Source organism: Cucumis melo, chromosome 8 (genome assembly GCF_025177605.1).
Source record: "Cucumis melo cultivar AY chromosome 8, USDA_Cmelo_AY_1.0, whole genome shotgun sequence".
NCBI lineage: Eukaryota > Viridiplantae > Streptophyta > Magnoliopsida > Cucurbitales > Cucurbitaceae > Cucumis > Cucumis melo.
In genome coordinates, this window is record NC_066864.1 from 27,141,747 (window position 1) to 27,163,368 (window position 21,622).

The 21,622-nt window shown below is 31.2% G+C and overlaps 1 protein-coding gene across 1 annotated transcript; it reads left to right on the forward strand.

Moving 5' to 3' along the window:
- Positions 1–15,085: 15,085 nt before the first annotated feature.
- LOC103502182 (alanine--glyoxylate aminotransferase 2 homolog 2, mitochondrial-like) lies at positions 15,086–19,845 on the forward strand. Its single transcript, XM_008466031.2, has 9 exons — positions 15,086–15,612; positions 16,025–16,255; positions 16,991–17,161; positions 17,779–17,922; positions 18,203–18,382; positions 18,468–18,693; positions 18,812–18,925; positions 19,284–19,370; positions 19,516–19,845. Exons 1-9 carry the CDS (start codon positions 15,376–15,378, stop codon positions 19,557–19,559), a joined length of 1,434 nt encoding a protein of 477 aa, XP_008464253.1. The 5' UTR covers positions 15,086–15,375; the 3' UTR covers positions 19,560–19,845.
- The last annotated feature ends 1,777 nt before the right edge of the window (positions 19,846–21,622 follow it).

Here is a 21,622-nt window from a genome sequence, read left to right on the forward strand (position 1 = left end):
GTAAACTCACTCTGGCGTGCCACTCAACGTAACAACTACATTGAACATAAACATTTAACACCACCCCCCCCCCCCCCCACCCCACCCCTCCAAACTCACTCAACGATTAAACTGCAACTCATAACTACCCAATCACACAACTTTCACTAAAGTTCAATTTAACCTTTAGGTTCAAATTTTGCAACCATACCCCTCCCCCCACTTCCCCCCCATAGGGCATACATAGTTCAATCTTTAATTACAATCTAGCTAACATTTCCAACAAAAAAACTACTAATAAATTAAAAACTACTTCAAACATGCCAAAATTTGAAATAGTTTCCAAGTGTAGTTGCCAAATTCATTTCCAAGCTCACAATAAGCTCAACAACATTCCACAACAACAACATTTCACAAAACCACAACAACAACACAACATAATTTTAGGGTTCCTCTCTTTAACAATTCATCAATTCATTATTAAGAAGTTCATCAAACAAAATCTCATCAAATATATATATCATCGACCCTAAATCTTACAATAAGCAAATATAATATTATTTCATCAATTCATCAATTAATTCTCCTAACCTAAATATGTCGATATTTTAGTGCAAAATCATTCAAGGGAAAAATAAAAAACCTAACCTAAATATAAGATCAACCCAAACCTAAATAAAGAGAGAGAAAAAAATAATTTTGCCTAAATCAAACAAAATCAAGCATACCCTAAATAAAAAATACATAAAAAAAATCTACAATTATTTCTTAACATAAACCAAAATAAAAAAGAAAAAAAACCCATATTCTTACCGAAATAAAGTGGTGGTGGTAGGGAAAAATGAGCAACGGAGGTGATTGGAAATGACTTATTGGGCTTGGCCCAAATAACAAAGCAACAAATCTTTGTTCCACATTGATAAATATTGAAGTGGGAAAAGGACATATAAACTTAAGTCCTGAAAGGGGACTACCGCCATCCGTCCGAACTCAGGCAACCGTGCTTGCGCGAAAAATAGGAATATAATTTTATTTCTATTTTTCTTTTATTTTTTGCGTTGGCAGCTAGGACACGTGTAATTTATTTACACAGTCAAGGCATCCGATGGACGTGGCGCACGTTCGCGTAATTCAACGTTTGTCGTGAAACGTGTTCGTCTGACGTTCACTCTCTACCAGATTTTTACAATCTTCGCTCGCTTCCTCTCCTTGTCGATAATCGTTCTCCTCCACACATTGTCTTCTTGGCCCCTCTATAAATTGGAGAGAACTCATTACATCATTAACACAATAAAAACATATTCACTTCAACCTCCTCCTCTCTTCCTCTCGTTTTCATACCCTGCGTTCTGAGCATTTACATAAGCCCTTTGTTTCTATTCCCTGTGCTTACGAGTGCATGTTAGTACTGGGAAGCTGTGTTAACCTTGGGGAGCAACCGACATAACAATTAGCACCACGGTCAGCCGAACTTGCTTTCAGGGCAGTGATTCATCACGGCACAACAATTAATCTGATCGACCTTATTTTTCTAACAATCTGAAAGCAATTATGTCAATCAAGACCTCCGAAAAAATTCTACCTGACCTGTCTAAACTTGAGTCACTTGATGGAACGAACTACCACCGTTGGTCCCAAAAATTGTTGATCTTCTTTGAGCAACTAGAAGTTAATTATGTCCTCACTACATATCTGCATCCTCTGATCCCCTAGCTACCATTTCAACATCTTCTGATCCAGAATCATCTACGGGGCCTCCTGCTACTGTCGCTATCGCTGATCAAGTAAAGAAGGAACAAGTGATCGATCTTGCAAAATATGCAAAGAATAACAGACCGTTCGTGGACATCTGTTAAACCATATGTCAGACCTGATGTTCGATCTGTTCGTAGCCCAAAAATCTACCAAGGACATCTGGAGTACCCTAGAATCACAGTATGGAGGAGATGATGCTGGATGAAAGAAATATGTTGTTGGAAAATGGCTGCAATTCCAGATGACTGACGACAAGCCAGTCGTGGAACAAATACATGAGTACGAGAACCTGGTGGCGAACGTCCTATCTGAAGGCATAAAGATGTGCGAAATACTTCAAGCAAATGTCCTGCTGGAAAAGTTTCCTCCATCATGGAATGACTATCGTAATCACCTCAAGCACAAGAAAAAGGATCTGAAGCTTCAGGAACTCATCAGTCACATGCGCACGAAAGAAGCCAACGGATTGAATGATAAGTTATCCTCCAAAAATGTAAATTCAGTTAATGCTAACCTAATCGAATCGTCTATTGTAAACAGAGACAGAACCAAGCAGGAAAAAAGGCATAAGGGGAAAAACTCATAGAAAAGACAATTCAAGGCTCCTAGGGGACAAATTAAGAAGAAAAAGCTGGTTTGTTACGTGTGCGGAAAGGAAAGACACAAATCATACCAATGTAACCAAAGGAAAGAGAGACCAAGTCAGAAACCAACACCTCAAGCCAATCTAGCAGAACAAGACAGTGAGATCATAGCAGCCATAGTAGAAGCCAATCTGATAGAAAATAAGACGAACTGGATTCTCGATACTGGAGCATCGAGACACTTCTGCACCAATCGAGAACTTCTCCATGACTATGAAGACACTGCCGATGGAGAATGCGTGTTCATGGGAAACTTAGCCATTGTTGGAGTAATCAGGAAAGGGAAGGTTATTTTAAAGTTAACTTCTGGCAAAACTTTATCTCTAAGTAATGTTCTATATGTCCCTTCCCTACGTAAGAACCTTGTGTTTGAGAGTCTGTTGAATCGGGTCGGACTTAAAATTGTACTGGAAGGTGACACAAAAACGAAGATTTTGTCGGTAAGGGGTATCTGTCTAATGGTCTATTTGTGCTAAACACAATTTCCATGAATGCAAATGCTTCTAGTTCTGCCTACGTGATTGAATCTGTTAACTTATGGCATGGTAGACTAGGACATGTGAACTTTGCATCAATTAGAAAACTTAAAGGCTTGAGACTTATTAATACTTCTGAGTCGCATGAAACTAGTAAATACCCCATTTGTGTAGAAAGTAAATTTCATAAGAAACCTTTCAAACCAATTGAATCTAGAACTATTGATCTGTTAGAATTTCACCTGGATCTAGCCGATTTTAGAACCACTACTAGTAGAGGTGGTAAAAACTACTATGTATCTTTTGTTGATGATTACTCTAGATTTACTAAGATATACTTGATAAAAACAAAAGATGAAGCCGGTAGTATGTTTTTAAAATTTAAGGTAGAATCTAAAAATCAATTAGGAAAAAAGATTAAGATCAGATAGAGGTGGTGAGTATTCTGATAAAACTCTTAAAGACTTTTGTGAGTCAAATGGTATTATCCATGAATTTACTGTTCCTTACTCACCACAACAAAATGGCATAGCAGAACGAAAAAATAGAACTCTTAAAGAAATGATGAATGCCATGTTATTAAGCTCCGGTCTATCTAATAATATGTGGGGAGAAGCCGTGTTGTCTGCGTATTTTGTTCTTAACAGGATTCCCCACAAAAGGCTAGACAAAACTCCTTACGAACTCTGGAAAGGACATGCACCAAAACTTTCATACTTGAAGGTCTGGGGATGCTTGGCTAAGGTACCATTTCCTGCATTGAAGAAATCTACGGTAGGGTCTAAAACCTTTGACTGTATATTTATCGAGTATGCTCAAAATAGTGTTGCATATAGGTTTATGTGTTTTAATGATAAAACTATAAACGAATCTAGAGATGCAGAATTCTTTGAGCATGTATTTCCGTTAAAGCAATCATTGTCTGCTCCTAGCCTATCTAAAAGAATGCATGATCCTGAAAACCCCTCAATCGTTAGTGAAACACCTGTTTCTGAAACTGTTAATACTTCAAACCTAAGATGTGAATTAGAACTTATGAGAAGTAAAAGACAGAGAACTGAGAAAAGTTTTGGTCCAGATTTCTTAAGCACTTTCATAGTGGAAAGGCGTGATGAAATTGATTGTAACTTCACAAACTTGTACTTAATAGATGAGGATCCTAAAACTTACCAAGAAGCGCTGAACTCTGTAGAGTCAAGTATGTGGAAAGAGGCCATTAAAAGTGAACTGGATTCACTGGTCATGAATCATACATGGGACCTAGTAGACCTTCCTATGGGAAATAAGCCAATTAGATGTAAGTGGATCTTCAAAAGAAAAACAAAACCAAATGGATCAATAGAAAGATACAAGACTAGATTAGTGGTAGTAGGGTATACCTAGAAACAAGGCATTGATTATTTTGACACATATTCCCCTGTAACTAAGATAACCATAATTAGGGCCTTGATTGCATTAGCCGCAATACATAGCCTTCTTATTCACCAAATGGACGTAAAAACTGCTTTTTTAAATGGTGACTTAAAAGAAGAAATTTATATGACACAATCAGAAGGCTTTAAAATTTCTGGACAAGAAAACAAAGTGTGTAAACTGAGAAAATACCTATACGGTCTCAAGCAAGCTCCCAAGCAGTGGTATGAAAAGTTTAATAATACGTTGATAACCAATGGATTTAAAATAAATTCCTCAGACACGTGTGTTTATTCAAAGGTGTTTGGAGCTGATTGCATATTAATATGTCTATATGTTGATGACATGTTAATCTTTGGAACAAACATGAAGTTAATAATTGATACTAAGTTATTTCTCTCATCACACTTTGAAATGAAAGACCTAGGAGAAGCAGACGTAATCCTAGGTGTTAAAATCAGGAAAAACAAAACTAGTATGTCTCTATGTCAATCTCACTACGTGGAGAAAATACTAAAGAAGTTTGATTCCTTTGATATTTCTCCAGTGAGAACTCCCTTTGATGCTAGTAAACATCTTAAGAAGAATAAATGAGATAATGTGTCTCAACCTGAATATGCAAAGATCATAGGTAGTATGATGTATTTAATGAATTACACTAGACCTGATATTGCATATGTTATCAGTAGATTGAGTAGATATATACATAATCCTGATAGATACCACTATGATGCTTTACGCCATCTATTGAGATATCTTAAAAGGACGATAGATTACTGTTTACACTTCAACAAATTTTCTGCCGTATTAGAAGGATATTGTGATGCAAACTGGGTCATAGATAATGATGAGGTTAACTCCACTAGTGGGTATGTATTTTTTGCTCGAAGGTCAAGCAATATCTTGGAAGTCTGCAAAACAGACTTATATAGTTAGATCCACGATGCAATCCAAATTTATAGCATTAGAGTTGGCAGGACAGGAGGCTGGGTGGATCAAAAATCTACTAGAAGATGTACCATTGTAGGGGACATCTGTACCTGTGTCCATACAGTGTGATTCGCAAGCTGCGATATGTACTGCCAAGAACAGTGTTTATAATGGTAAAAGTAGACACATACGTCTTAGGCATGCAGTAGTAAAACAACTGCTAAAGGAAGGAACCATTTCCTTGGAATTTATTCGATCTAAGAAGAACTTGGCTGATCCTTTAACCAAAGGACTAACAAGGAAAGTGGTCCTAGATTCCTCTGTGAACATGGGCCTAAAGCCCTTCGGAGATCCATAGCACTTGATAATTTAGTGGTCTATTGCGATAGACTTGATGGTCCATAGCCTCTTATTGGGTGATCTGTTGCGATAGACTTGATGGTCCATAGCCCATTGTGTGGACAGTCCTTAAATGGACTAGATGGATGATCCAAAACTTTTTTGAGTCCATAGTCGGTATGGATAATATTAAAGTCTCCATAGCTCTTTTTGAGTGGTTTGACTTGGCAAACTTGATGGAGCATATAACGTGACAGTGAAGGTGGCACCGCCTTCTATGAAAGAGTTTAAGAGTCTCTTTTTAGAGCTCTCACGATGACCCGAGGTTCGGTCTATGTGCATGGCCAGAAAGGCACAAGTTTACATTGCAGAAACAAAGGCTTTTTCTAAAGATAGAGCATGTCGTAAGGGTCTCAACCAAGTGTTACAAGGAGTTCAAGATATAATTCACTCCCTCTAAACAAGGTTGTTGGCTTACTTCACTACGCATCAATTCAAATCTTCGGATATTGGTGCCTAAGCTTAATATCTCTTCTATGCTCAGAACAAATCTCATTCTTTTTCGCCTACCCAGAAACTTTGCTACTACAGTCATTTGTGGGAGATTATTGGAAATGACTTATTGGGCTTGGCTCAAATAGTAAAGCAACAAATCTTTGTCCCACATTGATAAATCTTGAAGTGGGAAGAGGACATATAAACTCAAGTCTTGAAAGGGGACTACAAACTGAGTAAGTGGTGATAGTATAACCATGTCCCACACGCGCGCTGCCATCGCCGTTCGCGCTTGCGCAAAAAATAGGAATATAATTTTATTTCTATTTTTCTTTTATTTTTTGTGTTGGCAGCTAGGACACGCGTAATTCAACATTCGTCGTGAAATGTGTTTGTCTGACGTTCACTCTCTGTCAGATTTTTACAATCTTCGCTCGCGTCCTCTCCTTGCCGATAATCGTTCTCCTCCACGCACTGTCTTCTTCGCCCCTCTATAAATTGGAGAGAACTCATTCCATCATTCACATAACAAAAACATATTCACTTCAACCTCCTCCTCTCTTCCTCTCGTTTTCATATCCTGCGTTCTGAGTATTTACATAAGCCCTTTGTTTCTATTCCCTGTACTTACGAGTGCATGTTAGTATTGGGAAGCTGTGTTAACCTTGGGGAGCAACCGGCATAATGATTAGCACCACGGTCAGCCGAACTTGCTTTCAAGGCAGTGGTTTGTAATGGCACAACAATTAATCTGATCGACCTTATTTTTCTAACAGGCGACAACGAGGAGAAAGAAAAGGGCAAGGATGAATGGCGGCGGCGAGCAGCATAAAATTTCATCTCTCGACTCTTCCTCTCCTAGATATGTAAATGAAAAATATAGAAGGGAGTTTTTTTTATAGGAGAATTCCCAACGCAGCCCAATACATGTCGAGAGTTTCCACCCATTCCCGACGCCATTAGTAACACGTCAAGAATAGCTACACAACTCTCGACTTGTACATGCATGGTGTCAGACAAAACACAATAATTATTTAATTGTTTTCTTTTCTCTGACTCCTTGCATGTGCACGTTGGGAGTTGTATGGCTATTCCTGACGTGTTACTAATGGCATTGGGAATGCCCTTACAACTCATGACGTTTTACACACGGTGTTGGCAAAGAGTGAGGCGATCAACGCTCAGTTACAGCATCGCGGGAGACCCTATCTCTAGACGCCTCATATCCCGATGCTCTAAATAAGTGTCGGGATATCCCCATTTTCTTATAGTGATCATTGTGTTTCTATCAAATACAAAGTGAGATGTATTCATATTGTTACTAGGATAAGGTTAACCTTATCCTTATACTATAGACTCTTTAAGCTGTATTTCAAATATTGATCTACGTATGTCTCTACAAACTTTTCAAGACTTATCAAACAACTTAACTTAGGATATTAAATTTAAGTTATTAAGATAATATTGAATTTAGGTTATTAAGATAAAACTAATAATATAGCCATGACACTTTATTGAAATTCAATTTAAACAATCCACCAACATCTATAAAACCTATTTCATCCAAGAAGTTGCATTTCCACATGTCAGAATATTTCAATTATAATTAAATAAATGATGAGTGAGAATTTATAACTTTAACTAATTGGTATAGATATAACGAAACCAAGGTGTTTTTCCAAAATTTATTTTACATGAGTTTTTCTTATAACAACTATTTAAAATAAATTTTGTAATTGTGTCAAAAAGTTCTTATTGATCACTTGTGGTTAAATATTTTTTTATTTTTTTAAACGACTTGTTACGAAATTAAATATTTTAAAAAATTAAACTAAATAAGTTTTTGTTCCAGAACATCTTCATTTTTATGTAAAGTGTAAAGAAAATCTAGTTTTGAAACTGTTGTAAAAGTTGATGATCATTGATTTATAATAATGGTTAATTATTTTCTAAAATGAAGACTATAAAAAAGTTATGAGTGTGTATGTTATAAAAGAATACAATTAATAATAAAAATTAGTTTACATAATGAAGATAATATTTAAGATGGTTCATGTTAAGTATCGATCAGACGTGTCAAAAGGATAGCATGATTTAAGTGGCATATTTTATATATGATATCCCAACAACTCTTTGACATCATCTCAAAGCTGTCGATTCCATCAAGGGCTTGATGTGGCCATTTTTTCTTAATCCCATTTCTTAATTCCACAAGGGTGAGTGAGTGATGGCGATAGGTTTGATTGTGACCATCCAATCAAATTAACTATTGTAGAAAACATATTTAAATGTTGGTTGTGATGCTCCACTTATCTTTCTTTAATTAATTTGCCGATTAAAATTTGTTGGTGGTAAATAATGGAAAAAATTAACAAAGTAATTGGTCTATTTTATAAAAAAGGTAAATTCTCTTTTATCTTTCGACACGAGTTTTTTTACATGGTCTTATGTCGTCAAACTATTCTAAAATCTCCGATAAGTGAATGAGATGTAAAATAAAGGAAATTTCTTTTTATAAAAGAACTTTGTATTTCTCAATAAGTAAAGAAACTAATAACAACTTCTCAAATTCTAACCTAATTTATCAAATACACAAACAATTAGATAGAGACGATTAATATTCGACAAAAGCAAATTAAATTCAACAAGTTAAGAAGTATTATAAACCAACAATTATGGTGTTGTTAAAAAGAAGAGAGAATAATAATAACTCCTTATATTCTAAGATAACTTACCAAACACACAAACCATTAATACTAAATAAATAATTTATCAAGCACGAACAAATTATACACAAGTTTATGTTTCCAACAAATAATAAATGTCATAAACAACAACTTATCAACTCAAAACAATTAAAGTTAACTATCATCGAATAGGAGACAATAACCAATAACAACTCCTTACATTCCAACACAATTTTATCAAACACATATGCTAGATAAACTCGATCAATACTCAACAAAAAAAAAAAAAAAAACAAATTCAATAAGTTAATTTATTATATCTGTTTTGTTTGCACAAGGTTTGAAGATAAACATGTTCGTGGGATTGAACTTATATTTATGTTGATTTTGATGTGATGTGTTTCGATTTCTAATATTTTATGTCTTTTTTTTTTTTTTTTTTTGTTGAAAGTGTATGTTTGATTTAAAGAAACAGAACACATGATATTTTTGAAATTGAAGTCAAGAAAACGATGTTTGAACTTAAGCTTTAAGGAGTGGCTCAATCTTTAAAAATAAGGAAAATTTTCTAAATGACTAAGAAAATTCTCTCTAGAGAAAAATTTCTCAAGGAGATTATTTATTTATTTATAAAATTATGTAGTGAGCAGTATTGATGAAATTAGAGATCAAATGAAGTATTTAACTTTACCCGAAATGATAGTATGGAATTTGACCAAAATTGAATAATTTGTAATTAGTGAATTGATTACCCATTCATTGCAACATTATATATATATATATATATATATATGTATATATATGTATATAGTTGTTGGAAGTACATCATTTTCTCATGCTGACGCACGTGGTCAGTACAAGTTTGGTGTTACACCGTGCAAAATGACCAAACATCGGTATCAATTTTATTATTACCACATTTTAAAATATTGCAAATTTCTCTTCCCATTTAAAATTATGAAATTTGTCAAATGTTTTGCCCTTCACCAAGCTGCTCCCTTATCTTTTCTTTAGATAACAAAAATAATTAAATGGTTGAATTTTACATTTTTTTTGAATTAAATCTTATACTTAATATTTTCTTGAAATTAGTTAAATCATAATAATATTATTTTATACACAAAAATACATTTATAAATATGTTTCTAAAAGACTAAGAGTCAAAGATAATAAGAAAAAGGTTTTACAAAATTATAGTAACATAGACTAGCTTTAAAATTTATCAAAAATACATATGTCAATGAACTAAAATTAGTTATGAGTTGAATTTGTATTTTAATTAAAATTTATAATATGGAGGTCTACAAATTTTTTAAAATAAATTATCTAAAAAAGAATCAATAAATTAAAATGTTGATTTCTATAGCTATATGTAAAAGTTACGAAAATAAACAAATTTAAATAATACATTGTTTATATCTTTAAAATTATGGGGTTGTTGTTTTATGTTTTATAGATTTGTTTTATTATATAATGGAAAAACAGATTTTTTATATAAATAATTCATATGAATTTAAATGTAAAAAAAAAAAAAAGAAGAAGAAGAAGTAGTACCATCATTTGAAGTGGGGCAAAATATACTCAAAATATTTCAAGAGATGAGGGATAGGAGTAGGACAACATAGGCTCTAATTCTCCAGAACTTTCTTGCTTGCTTTTAACTTTCTTTGTTTTTTTTTTTTTTTATTTGGGTGATTTCTAATTCTTTTCTTTTTTTCTTTTTTAATTTAGTTAAAGTAAAATAGGTTATATTTTCTCTTTTGATTTTTTATTTTTATTTTTTCCCGTGATTGAGACTTTGATGATAATGATTTTGTTTTCCTTAACAGATTGCAAGGAGGCATCAATGCAAAATAAAAGTATCTATTCTTCTATTTATTGGTTTTTTCTTATAAAAAAATTGTAGTTAAAGGCCAAACAGTTTTTTTTTTTCTAAAATAATTTGGAAAATATTGCAATCAATATTTGAAATAATTGATCATAATGAGTTTTTTTTTAAAAAGTAGTAATTGACACAATCTTTCAATTTTAAGTAGAATTTGATCTTTGTCTATAATTATTGAATTGAAAAATATATTAAAAATATGGATGTGCATGAAGAAATAAATTTTAATATTAGTTTAGAACATGCAATCGTATGTAAAAATAAAATAATTAAGAAATAAAATTTTAGTTATAATTTTAAAATGAGAAGGGAAATAGTGAGATTTAAATAATTATAGTTTTTTAATTATTTTAATTGATTAACATACATTAACGATCAACATTAAAGTTATAAGTAAACGAGAGTTTAGTGAAAAAATCGAGGTTAAATTGTTTAAGTCATGAAGGTTGGAACATACAAAACTAAGTTAAAACAAAATTCAAATGTCATGGATAAAATTGATGCAATTCTGGAATCTAGGAACTAAATTCAAACTTAGTACTTAAATTGATTTAAGTATAACATTTTAAAACCTATAAACTAAATAAAAACTTACATCAAATTGATTTAAATACTAAATATATAACATTTTAAAATCTAATGAATTGAATATAAACTATACTAAAACCCAAGAGTATAAAAATATTGACTCTTATCTATGCTCTAAGTGCAAATTGTGATTTTCACATTTCAATGAGTCTAAGCAAGAGTACTTTCTCGCAATACATCGCGTGCATAGCATAGACCAACAAAGCAATGATATTAAAAAAATTTATTACTCAAAACATAGATTTACTCATAAAAAATTTAAGATTTCTATGGGATGAATTAAACATAGATGTTGAATTTGTTTTATTAGAATAACAATTAGAAATCAAGAGATTCGAATCTTCTCACTCCCTATAATGGAAGATCATCTATTGATCTAAACTAGTTTTAATATATAAAATTATTATGATATGAATAAATTGTATTTTAAATTATAGAAAGAAAAAAAAAAGATGATTATCTATATTCTTTAATAAATATAATAATTTGAAAGTAGACAAGCTCGATAAAAAATATTTATATCCTTTCTTTCATATATATAGTCTAATTTTTTTACTCAGGTTTGTTTTCAAGAAAATCATCTGGTAAGGCGTTTCTACCTTTCAAAAACTAAACAATTCCTATAATAAATACTATTAATTATATTTATGGTTTTTTCTAAAAATATTTTTTTCTTAAAAGAAACACATAAAAATTGTAAACTGGTTTTACTTCTTTTTTGCTTTTTTATTTATTATTTTGAAACCTAGTGTGATTCTGAAAAGGATTTTTAACGTATAATAGGAAACTAATGAATATTTTAACAAAGAAACGTAACTTACAGAAAACCAATAACTATATCAAATCGATATTTGTATCTTACAACTTTTTTTTATTTTATTTTCCACTAATAAATATCCGCAAAACGATTGCATATATCATTATAGGCATAAATGAAAATTAGTTCCCCCATCCTTCTTTTGGAGTAAATACCAATCATAATGGAGTTATTTATGATGGTTTATGAAATTTCTTTTCTTAGAAATATATCTTCAATACAATTAATTAGTTATCTTTAATTCTTAAAAAAAAATATATCATTAAAAAAGGTGTTTAACCAATAAGCAAAGAAAAATAAATTTTCTAAATAAACAAAGTTTATAGATTTATTTGGAGTTGAGTTTAAATTTTCCTTTTAAGATTGTTAGGTACTTAACATATTTTTAATCTATAATTTTTAAATTTTACCTTTTTAATATCTAACTTCAAACTTTAATCTTCCTCTGGGAAGTTTAAAATTCTACCTTATATGACATACTCAAAAAGAAAAATGTGGAAAAAAATCAACCTCATATGCGATATTCAAAAAGAAAAAACGTCAAATAAAAAAAAAAGAAGAAGAAGAAGAACTGTTATCAAATAGGTTATCGATAAAAATAATCAAACTAATATTCTCTAGTCAAAATAAAGTTTTTTTGTTCTCAGCATTTGAAAAAAGAAGAAACGATTCCAAGATTTTAAAATTGTGACTTTGTAGTACATTAAAATTTAGTTAAATCTCTATTTTTCGATGGATGACATATTTAGAACATTTTAAAGTTTGAAAAATTACATCTGATAACAAAAAAATTTAGAAAGAAGTAATCCATACACCTATTTTTTTTTATTTTTTTGCATATTACAAATATAACAAATATGACGATTAATTAAATATATCAAAGAGCTATCAAAAAGTTATCCGTTTTTAAATTTATTATTTTTATAATATTAAAAAATGTATCGACATAAAGTCTATTATCATAATTTTTTTATTGCTGTTTTTGCAAACTCTCCCTATTGATTTAGGTATGAAATTTTTTTAATATGAACAATTATTTGATGTTGTTTGGGGGTTGGGTGGATATATCAAAATAGATATTTAATTGTTACTTTGGTGGTTCTTAAAAAGTTCAAAATTGTTTGGATAAACATTGAACTAATAGAATTAAAGACATGCATCTTACTGTTTCCATATTAGGTCGACTAAAAAAGTATGTTTTCTTTTTCTGAATATTTTTATTTAAACATTTTATATTGTTAATTTTTAATTTAAAAATTAAATCATTTTTTAAAAGAAATTAAAGTATCTGGTAATAACTCAAAAATAGTTTTTCATGTATATTTTTAGTCAATTTTTATACAAAACGTTTAAATAAAATTGAGTCTTTTGAAAAACAAAAATGAATTCAAATGGACTAATTTAAGATTGCGATAATTTTTTCAATTATTGTTGTAACGGTATTTTTCTTCTAGTTGTATTATGAAATAAATTAGTGTTTAATAGAATTTTGAACATTGATTAGGTAGTCATAATGATTAATAAAATTATTGTATTTTAGATTTAATTTTTAAAAATAGATTGATTAAATTCTCATTTTCTTTATAATTTATGGTTTCTAAGATGATGCTTAAAATATTTTATGTTATTTATTGTAGATTAATTGTCGAATTTTAAGTGAATAACTTCTTCTTTTTTTTTTTTTCCTAAAATAATGCTTTAAATATCATGCAATAAAGCTTAATTTTGAAGAATAAAATTTACAACTGAAAATTGAAAAATTAATCAAAATGGATCACTGAATTTATGAGAATCTAAAACTAAGAAAAACATATTTCAAACCTGCTAAAAGAAAGTGATAGTTATCCCAACAATTTTAAAATCCTTCTTATGTAGTTTTACCATCGTCAATCTAAATGAGAGTTGTATTCCTAAATGAACAACAAAATTATATAGTTTAATTAATTAATAAATCATTATTATTAATATTAGTTAATTATAAAATATAAAAATATTATGTAGAAGGCTTTAGAAATTTTAAACAATGCATTTACTATTAATATTTTGTATTGTTTTAACTAATTAATATAAAACTTTATTATTAATTATTAATATTTTAATTATTTTCAGTAACAAATTCTTCTATCAAATGTAAATATTATTTTTCATTTTTCACGATTATCCTAATTATAATAAACACTCAACTGCTGAATTATGTTTAACTTTTGTTTAATATAAAAATACTAATGTATTTGAATTTTAGCTAATTAATATAATTATAAAATATCCCATTATTCAATGGTATCAAATTATCACGACTACATTAACTACTCCTATTCCCTTGCATTTAAGTAAGTAATTATTTCATTTCAATTTTTATATACAAAATTACCCATAATATTTAGGAAAAAATATTTTTTTTATATAAATTCTGAGTCTAGTTACACATGTAGTACTTAAATTTTTATTTTTGTTTCAATTAATTAGTCTCTAAGTATCAAAATATTATAATTTTATCCTTAAATTTTGAATTTTGTTTCAATTTCCTTTCTAAAATTCAATATTTTACATTTTGATCTTAATTTTTCAATCAAAATACTCGCTTACAAACATTATTGTTAATGTTTATTAATAATCTATAGTTATTATGATATAAGATAATCTAATTTAAAAAATATGAAAAGGAGTAAAATGTAATTAATTATAATTCGTTTAATTATTTTAAAACATACACTAACATTAAAGACGAAAAAGTAAGTATACAATAAAAAAATTAAGGTCCAAAATAAAAATATTGAAATTCATAAACCAAATTATAACAAAATTTAAATATCAATTATAAAATTGTAATATTTTAAAAATTCAAAACTTGAAGAATAAATATATATAACTAAATGGAAATTAGACCTAAAATTTACAAAACGAAACATATTTTTTTTTTCATTCACATACAAACGCATACATAAAATAATTTAAAATTGACATAAAAGATGAAAGAGAGCATTAGCAAAAATTGAATGATAAAATTGTGAAAGACACGAACTGATAGACTAAAGTGATAAAATTATAATATCTTGAAATTCAGTTTTTTTGATGTGGAGCAAAATAATATATTAATAAGTAATATATATGTGTGTATATATATATATATATATATATATATATAAATGGTAGTTGTTTTCCTACTCCTCCAAAGTTCCGATCCAATAAAACACGTCACGACGTTACTGCCTTCTTGCTCTCGTTCTTGGCCTATATAAACGTTCCGTGGTTTTGTTCATCTTTCACACTTCACTTCCTCTTTTTTCTCTCTGCCTTCAAATTCAGCCACATTCCTTGTCAATTTCTTGAAGGCAGAAGAACGAAGAACGATCAAATATTCCTTTCAATGCAGAGCTTTATTCGCCGGAGGTTGTTTTCGCCGTCCAGCACCTCCCTGTCCCGCCTCCGTTACTTCTCTCAGCCCGCTCATAACCACCCTTCTCTTCACAATGACGTCCCTCTTCCTTCTATTCCCCCCTTCGATTACTCCCCTCCCCCTTACAATGGCCCTTCCGCTGATCAGATCCTCTCCAAGCGCAAGGAGTTTCTCAACCCTGCAATATGTCACTACTACCGGAATCCGGTCAGATTTCCTCCCTTTTCTATATATTTATCTCTCTCTCTCTCTCTCTCTCTCTCTCTCTCTCTCTCTCTCTCTCTCTCTCTCTCTCTCTCTCTTTTGGTGATAGGAATTCAGGAATTTAGGAATTTAGGAATTTAGGAATTAGGATCGTTCATTTTATTTTTTTAGGCTTTCGAATTCTTGATTATCTGCTACTGATCTAATTTAATTATTGCTTGCGTTTTGCCTTCATTTAGGTATTGTAATTGTGTAAGTATTGTGTGAACTTGTATTTGTTTTGACTCCAGATGCTGTTTTTGCTTGTTATTTCCGTAATTGTTTTTATTTGATTTTGGTTTCTGACACGTTTGTTCATGTATTTGAGCGTTTAATCGGGAAGTCTGATTGTTTTTTGATTGTTTGTTTCTGATAGTTGCTTGTGGTAGATGGAAAGATGCAATACTTGTTCGATGACAAAGGCCGTAGATATCTGGACGCTTTTGGCGGGATTGCGACGGTTTGCTGTGGACACTGTCATCCGGATGTGGTGGAGGCCATTATCAACCAAACCAAGCGTCTCCAACATTCCACTGTTCTCTATCTAAATCAGTCCATCTCTGATTTTGCCGAAGCTCTGGCTTCGAAGTTACCGGGAGATCTTAAGGTTCGCTATTGCTTTTCTTTCTCAACCGGAAGAAAGTAGTAATTAATAGAAAAGAGAATAATATTAGCGCCGTCACTGTTTTTCTTTGTTCTTGCAAGTAGTGTATCATAATTGAGTTGTACTCGTTCCAATCACGTTTCACCGTAAATCACATATGGTGGAACCCATCTACCAAAATTAATTTTGGGTTGTTTAAGATACAAACAAGCTTTTGGGTTGTCCTGTTTACAGTTTGTAGTTCAATGAACGTTACTGCTAAAACAAGAGCCGTATGATACATATACACGTATTATAAATTAAGCAATAAGATATAACATGGTGTATGGAATCTTGATATGTACAGGCTTTTTGTATGACCAGCAATATTAGAGAACATTATTTAAAAGAAAGATAAACATGTTGCTTATCTTTTACTTAGTTAGCTTGTCTTTGTCTTTTTTTTTTTCTTTTTTGCTTTTTTTTTTCATTCTGTTTTTAATGTTACAATTATTGGGTAGATAAGACAAGAAACATGTGGTTTGAGTCTGTGAATTATTGTGCATTTAGGTAAGGGGGAAAAGGAAAAATGATCACTTGGATATTAGGTAGAAGAATGAGATGAGCATCAGTAGGATTGCACTTATTGGGTAAATCCGGGATATATATTACTCCTTTTGTAATTATGATAATCCACTAGTTAAAAAAGTTGAATATTTAATTAACTTCTGGAGCTTATAATTTGATTGTACTACTTAGGTGGTCTTCTTCACTAATTCTGGGACGGAAGCCAACGAGCTTGCAATAATGATGGCTAGACTTTACACTGGATGCCACGACATAATATCACTAAGGAATGCTTATCATGGAAATGCAGCAGGGACCATGGGGGCCACTGCACAGAGTATCTGGAAATTCAATGTCATACAGGTATAAGTTTGTTCTTTGTCTTTTCTTATGTCATTTTTTTATGAATACAAATTCTTTTGGGACACTTGGGAGGGTTTGATTGTTGACTAGGCAAATTGATCAATGGTCTTCACGCCAAAGTGCTTCTGATTGTGCTTTACTGCTTTTCCCCCGCTAGTTTTTAAGCTCTTAGTTTTTCTTTTTTACGTTTCCCCTTTTAGGAAAGTAATTGATATTCCACTTCTATATAAATTTAATCAAACGTCGAGTTCTACTTCTATATATTAATATGATGTGGCGATGATTACGATCCCATTTTATACCCCATTAAGCTACGAATGTGTGGTTCTCTTCCCTACAAAAAGTAGGAAAAAAAAATTTCCTCTTTGTTCTATATGAATTTCGTTGTTATCATCGTGTACTCAAAAATTGAGAAATACGTTCCATTTCGTCTGTGCCCACCTTATCTGTATGTAAGATGAAGATAACTAGATAAGGCATGGGTCACTCTTCAGCATACTTGTTCTTTTAACGTCAGGGGATGAACTTCGCTAAACTTACTTAAGCTGTAAAAACACATTATATACCAATTATCATAAGCATAATAGTTTGACAACCATTACTAATTATGGAAGCAGAGTGGAGTTCATCATGCTTTGAACCCAGATCCATACAGAGGTGTCTTTGGTGCAGACGGCGAGATGTATGCAAAAGATGTTCAAAACTTGATTGAATTTGGAACTTCCGGTCAAGTTGGTGCTTTTATATCTGAAGCAATACAGGTCACATTTCTTCCTTTATCAAGTACTTTCCATTGATTTGTTTGATGATAAAATTAATATTAAATTTACCTTCGCTTTTCTACTTAAGTTTTTAGGCTATTCAGTGATTGAAGAGGGTAACAGTAGAGAGTAACAGAGTAAGAGGTTTAGGATATCTTATTCAAACCTCTGCAATGTTATGTTCTTTCTATTAAATTTACCTTCATCAATAAGCTTAAGATTGTGACAATCAGGATGGTTTCTGGTTCTTCATTTAAAATTTACTATGTCTACGGCACAGGGAGTTGGGGGTATCGTTGAATTAGCCTCTGGTTACTTGCCTGCGGTGTATAAGTCCATAAAGAAAGCAGGAGGCCTCTGTATTGCCGATGAAGTTCAGGCAGGATTCGCTCGCACTGGGAGCTCCTTCTGGGGATTTGAGTCCCAAGGTGTTGTTCCTGACATAGTGACTGTGGCAAAGGTTAACTTTCCCTTCCCTCTGAGTTAGAATTTAGCGACATGATTCTTGGGGGGTGCGTTAATTATTTCCTTTGTGTTCTACACAGGGCATTGGCAATGGAACTCCTCTTGGTGCTGTAGTGACCACTCCGGAGATAGCAAAGGTTTTGACTCGTAGCAGTTACTTCAATACGTTTGGTGGAAACCCTGTTTGTACTGCTGCTGGACTAGCTGTTTTGAAAGTGATTGAGAAGGAAAAGCTTCAGGAGAACGCCCACGTCGTTGGCACCTACCTGAAAGATAGGCTCACTGCTTTGAAGGACAAACATGATAGTGAGATATCTCCAAACTAATGATCTCAATGTAGAAGAAAATGGTTTTCCATAACATAAAATTGCTTCTTAGTTGGTTGTTTGTTGAAGCTTACATTACCTATTTTGCATCCCTGCAGTTATTGGAGATGTGAGGGGAAGAGGACTGATGCTAGGTGTTGAACTAGTTACCGATCGTGAGCTTAAAACGCCTGCAAAAGCTGAAACATTGCATGTAATGGACCAGATGAAAGGTTAGCTGTACTAAATAAAATAGACTACAAAATAATAACAAGATGATACACTTAAACCTTCTTTGGAAACTATTTGGTTTTAAATTTTTAATCTTCAAAAATTGCAAAATAGGAAAACTAAACAAAAATAGTTTTTAAAAAGTTGTTTTTATTATTTGAATTTGACTAAGAATTCAACTCTTGTACTAATGAAAGAAAATATGCTTAATTTCGAAAACCACCAAAACAAAAAAACTAAATGGTTACCAAATGGAGCCTAAACATTTCTTCCTCCTTTATTCAAAAACGTTATTTGTATATTTTCCTTGAGTCCTTTCTTATTGATCAAGTTTTTTTTTTTTTTTACTCTGGAATGTAGAATTAGGAGTGTTGATTGGGAAAGGTGGATACTATGGAAATGTGTTTAGAATAACTCCTCCCCTCTGCTTTACCAAGGAAGATGCAGGTATTTTGTTTTCTCGACCTTCTAAAAGCCTATTTCATTGACTTTCAAAGTATTTTTAACCGCAATTATTAAAAAGTCGTTCCAAAGCGAGAACCCTAGTTATATATGAAGAGAGTGATCTGATTTGTGAACTTTTTGTTTACAGATTTCCTCGTGGATGCAATGGATTACACAATGTCTAAGATGTAAAATTGGGGAAGAAGGAGGCATGATGGAAAAATAATTAAGGAGGCATATCATCATAAAACACAGAGCAGCTAAATTGGTATAGAATCTCTCGTTGTTTATATCAAGGTTGTGTTATAAGAAAGTATTAATATATAATAACTCTGTGTAGATTTTGTCTCGATTATCTTGGCATATATGATGAGTCAACACCTTGTTGTCTCTCTTTTTCGTGATTTTTCAATGTGCAATGTTATCGTTACGATATCAAGTTTTAATATAATGAATGAGTGATACTGCATCGTCGTAATTGGTTTCTATACTGACACCTAACTTTTTTATTTAGAAACAAAGTAAACTATTGAAACCGTATAGAAGAGGAGATCTCTAGAGAATTTACTTCACTCGAAAATATAATGTCACATTCAAGATGGATTGAACTACAAAACTATAAGTTAATATGGCAATAATTATTTTAAACAATAATCAATCAAGCATTAAATTAATTATTAATTAAAACTTTGGTAAATTGTATACATCAATTCATCAGGGAAAATGAAAAAACTAATCTCTTTCTGTTGTGATATCCACATTCATCGACCTTGGATCTGTTCCTTCTTTTAAAGTCTAAAAACTCTTGAAAATTTATAGAAATCGGCCTATGATTTGTTTTTGAAAGTTTATGACATATGAAGAAAAAAAAAACCTTAAGACGTAAATAGGGTCTTCGATTTGACATGCTTTAACTTTAATAAAGGGCTTACAACATTACTTTTCGTAGTGCAACACACTCTTTTTAGTAAATAAATTTTCTCAACACTATTTAACGATATTAAGATATTTGATCATTGTCTTAGCTTCATTTGTTTTTTCCCAATTAAACTCAATTTTCGCCTTCCATATGCTCCATACGCTTGAAATCAAGCCATAATAAATATAAATGTGAAATTTGTTGTTTGAACTCTAGAGCGAGCCATAGACTATATCTTAAAATAGCCCACTAGTGCATTATCACTCTTTCATTTCACCTCTCCTTCCTCTCCTGAAAGTTGTTACTTTAATGTTCTCATTTAAATATTTGTTATGATTACCATCAACGTGTACTATTGACTTCTCGTAGTTTTGCAACGACTATCACAACTTCCTTACTCATCGAGGCCTGACATTGACTTATTGGTAAGGCTATAGGTCACATGTTTCAATGTCATCCATTTTTTAAGCTAGTGAAGTCGATAAGTGAGTTTCTACTTCATCTTCAATGATCATTGTCTTAATCAACAAGTCTTTGTGATATTCAAATTAGCGCACAATGATCAATGAAGTACCCCAAGTCTAAGACAAATGATTTGCAATGGAATGTAGTGAGTGGGTCCTAGACCTTGGATCATAGTGTTACTGCTCTATTCTATTTGATATACTATTTAGTTTTAAGTAAGCTTTATGAACACAATTTTCATTTATGAGTTTATATACTTTATTAAAAAAAAAATTCTAAATTCAAGCCAAGTTTTATAAAACTTATAGCCTATTTGATAATGATTTCCTTCTTAATTTAATTTTTGTTTATTTAAAATTTATGTTCTTCTCCCTATATCTTTATCATAGTTTTCGCATATCTTAAAAATATGATTGTATGTCTTCTCAGTTAAATTTATAAAAAGATAATAATAACAAAAAACAAAATAAAAGGCAAGTTTTAAAAAGTTACTTTTCAATTTTTTTAAAACTTAGGCTTAGTTTCTAAAAACATTGGAAGAAAGTGAACAACGAAATAATAAACTTATAATTGTGACGGTGTTTAATCATAAACTAAAATTTCAAATATCAAATGATTAGCAAATGTATTCTAGAAAAGTAAATTTTGGTTTTTAACTTTGTCTACAAATTTAACCATTGTTTTAAAAGATATGAAAATCATCATTTATGATGGTAAGCCGAATTAACAGAAGCTTTTAAAACTAAAAAAAAATCAAAAACGAAATTGTGTCAAATAAGGATTTGAATATTTCGACCATGTTTATTAATCTTTGGCTTTGGATTTTTAGTTTTAAAAAACTTAATCCCACAAATCTTACTTTCATTTTTCA

What these genes read in the sequence shown, in the direction of transcription:
- LOC103502182 (XM_008466031.2), top strand. Translation starts at nt 15,376, where the DNA reads ATGCAGAGCTTTATTCGCCGGAGGTTGTTTTCGCCGTCCAGCACCTCC. An exon ending in GTCACTACTACCGGAATCCG is followed by an intron (nt 15,613 to 16,024) that starts GTCAGATTTCCT and finishes TGTTTCTGATAG; the next exon opens with TTGCTTGTGGTAGATGGAAA. An exon ending in TTTGAAGGACAAACATGATA is followed by an intron (nt 18,694 to 18,811) that starts GTGAGATATCTC and finishes GCATCCCTGCAG; the next exon opens with TTATTGGAGATGTGAGGGGA.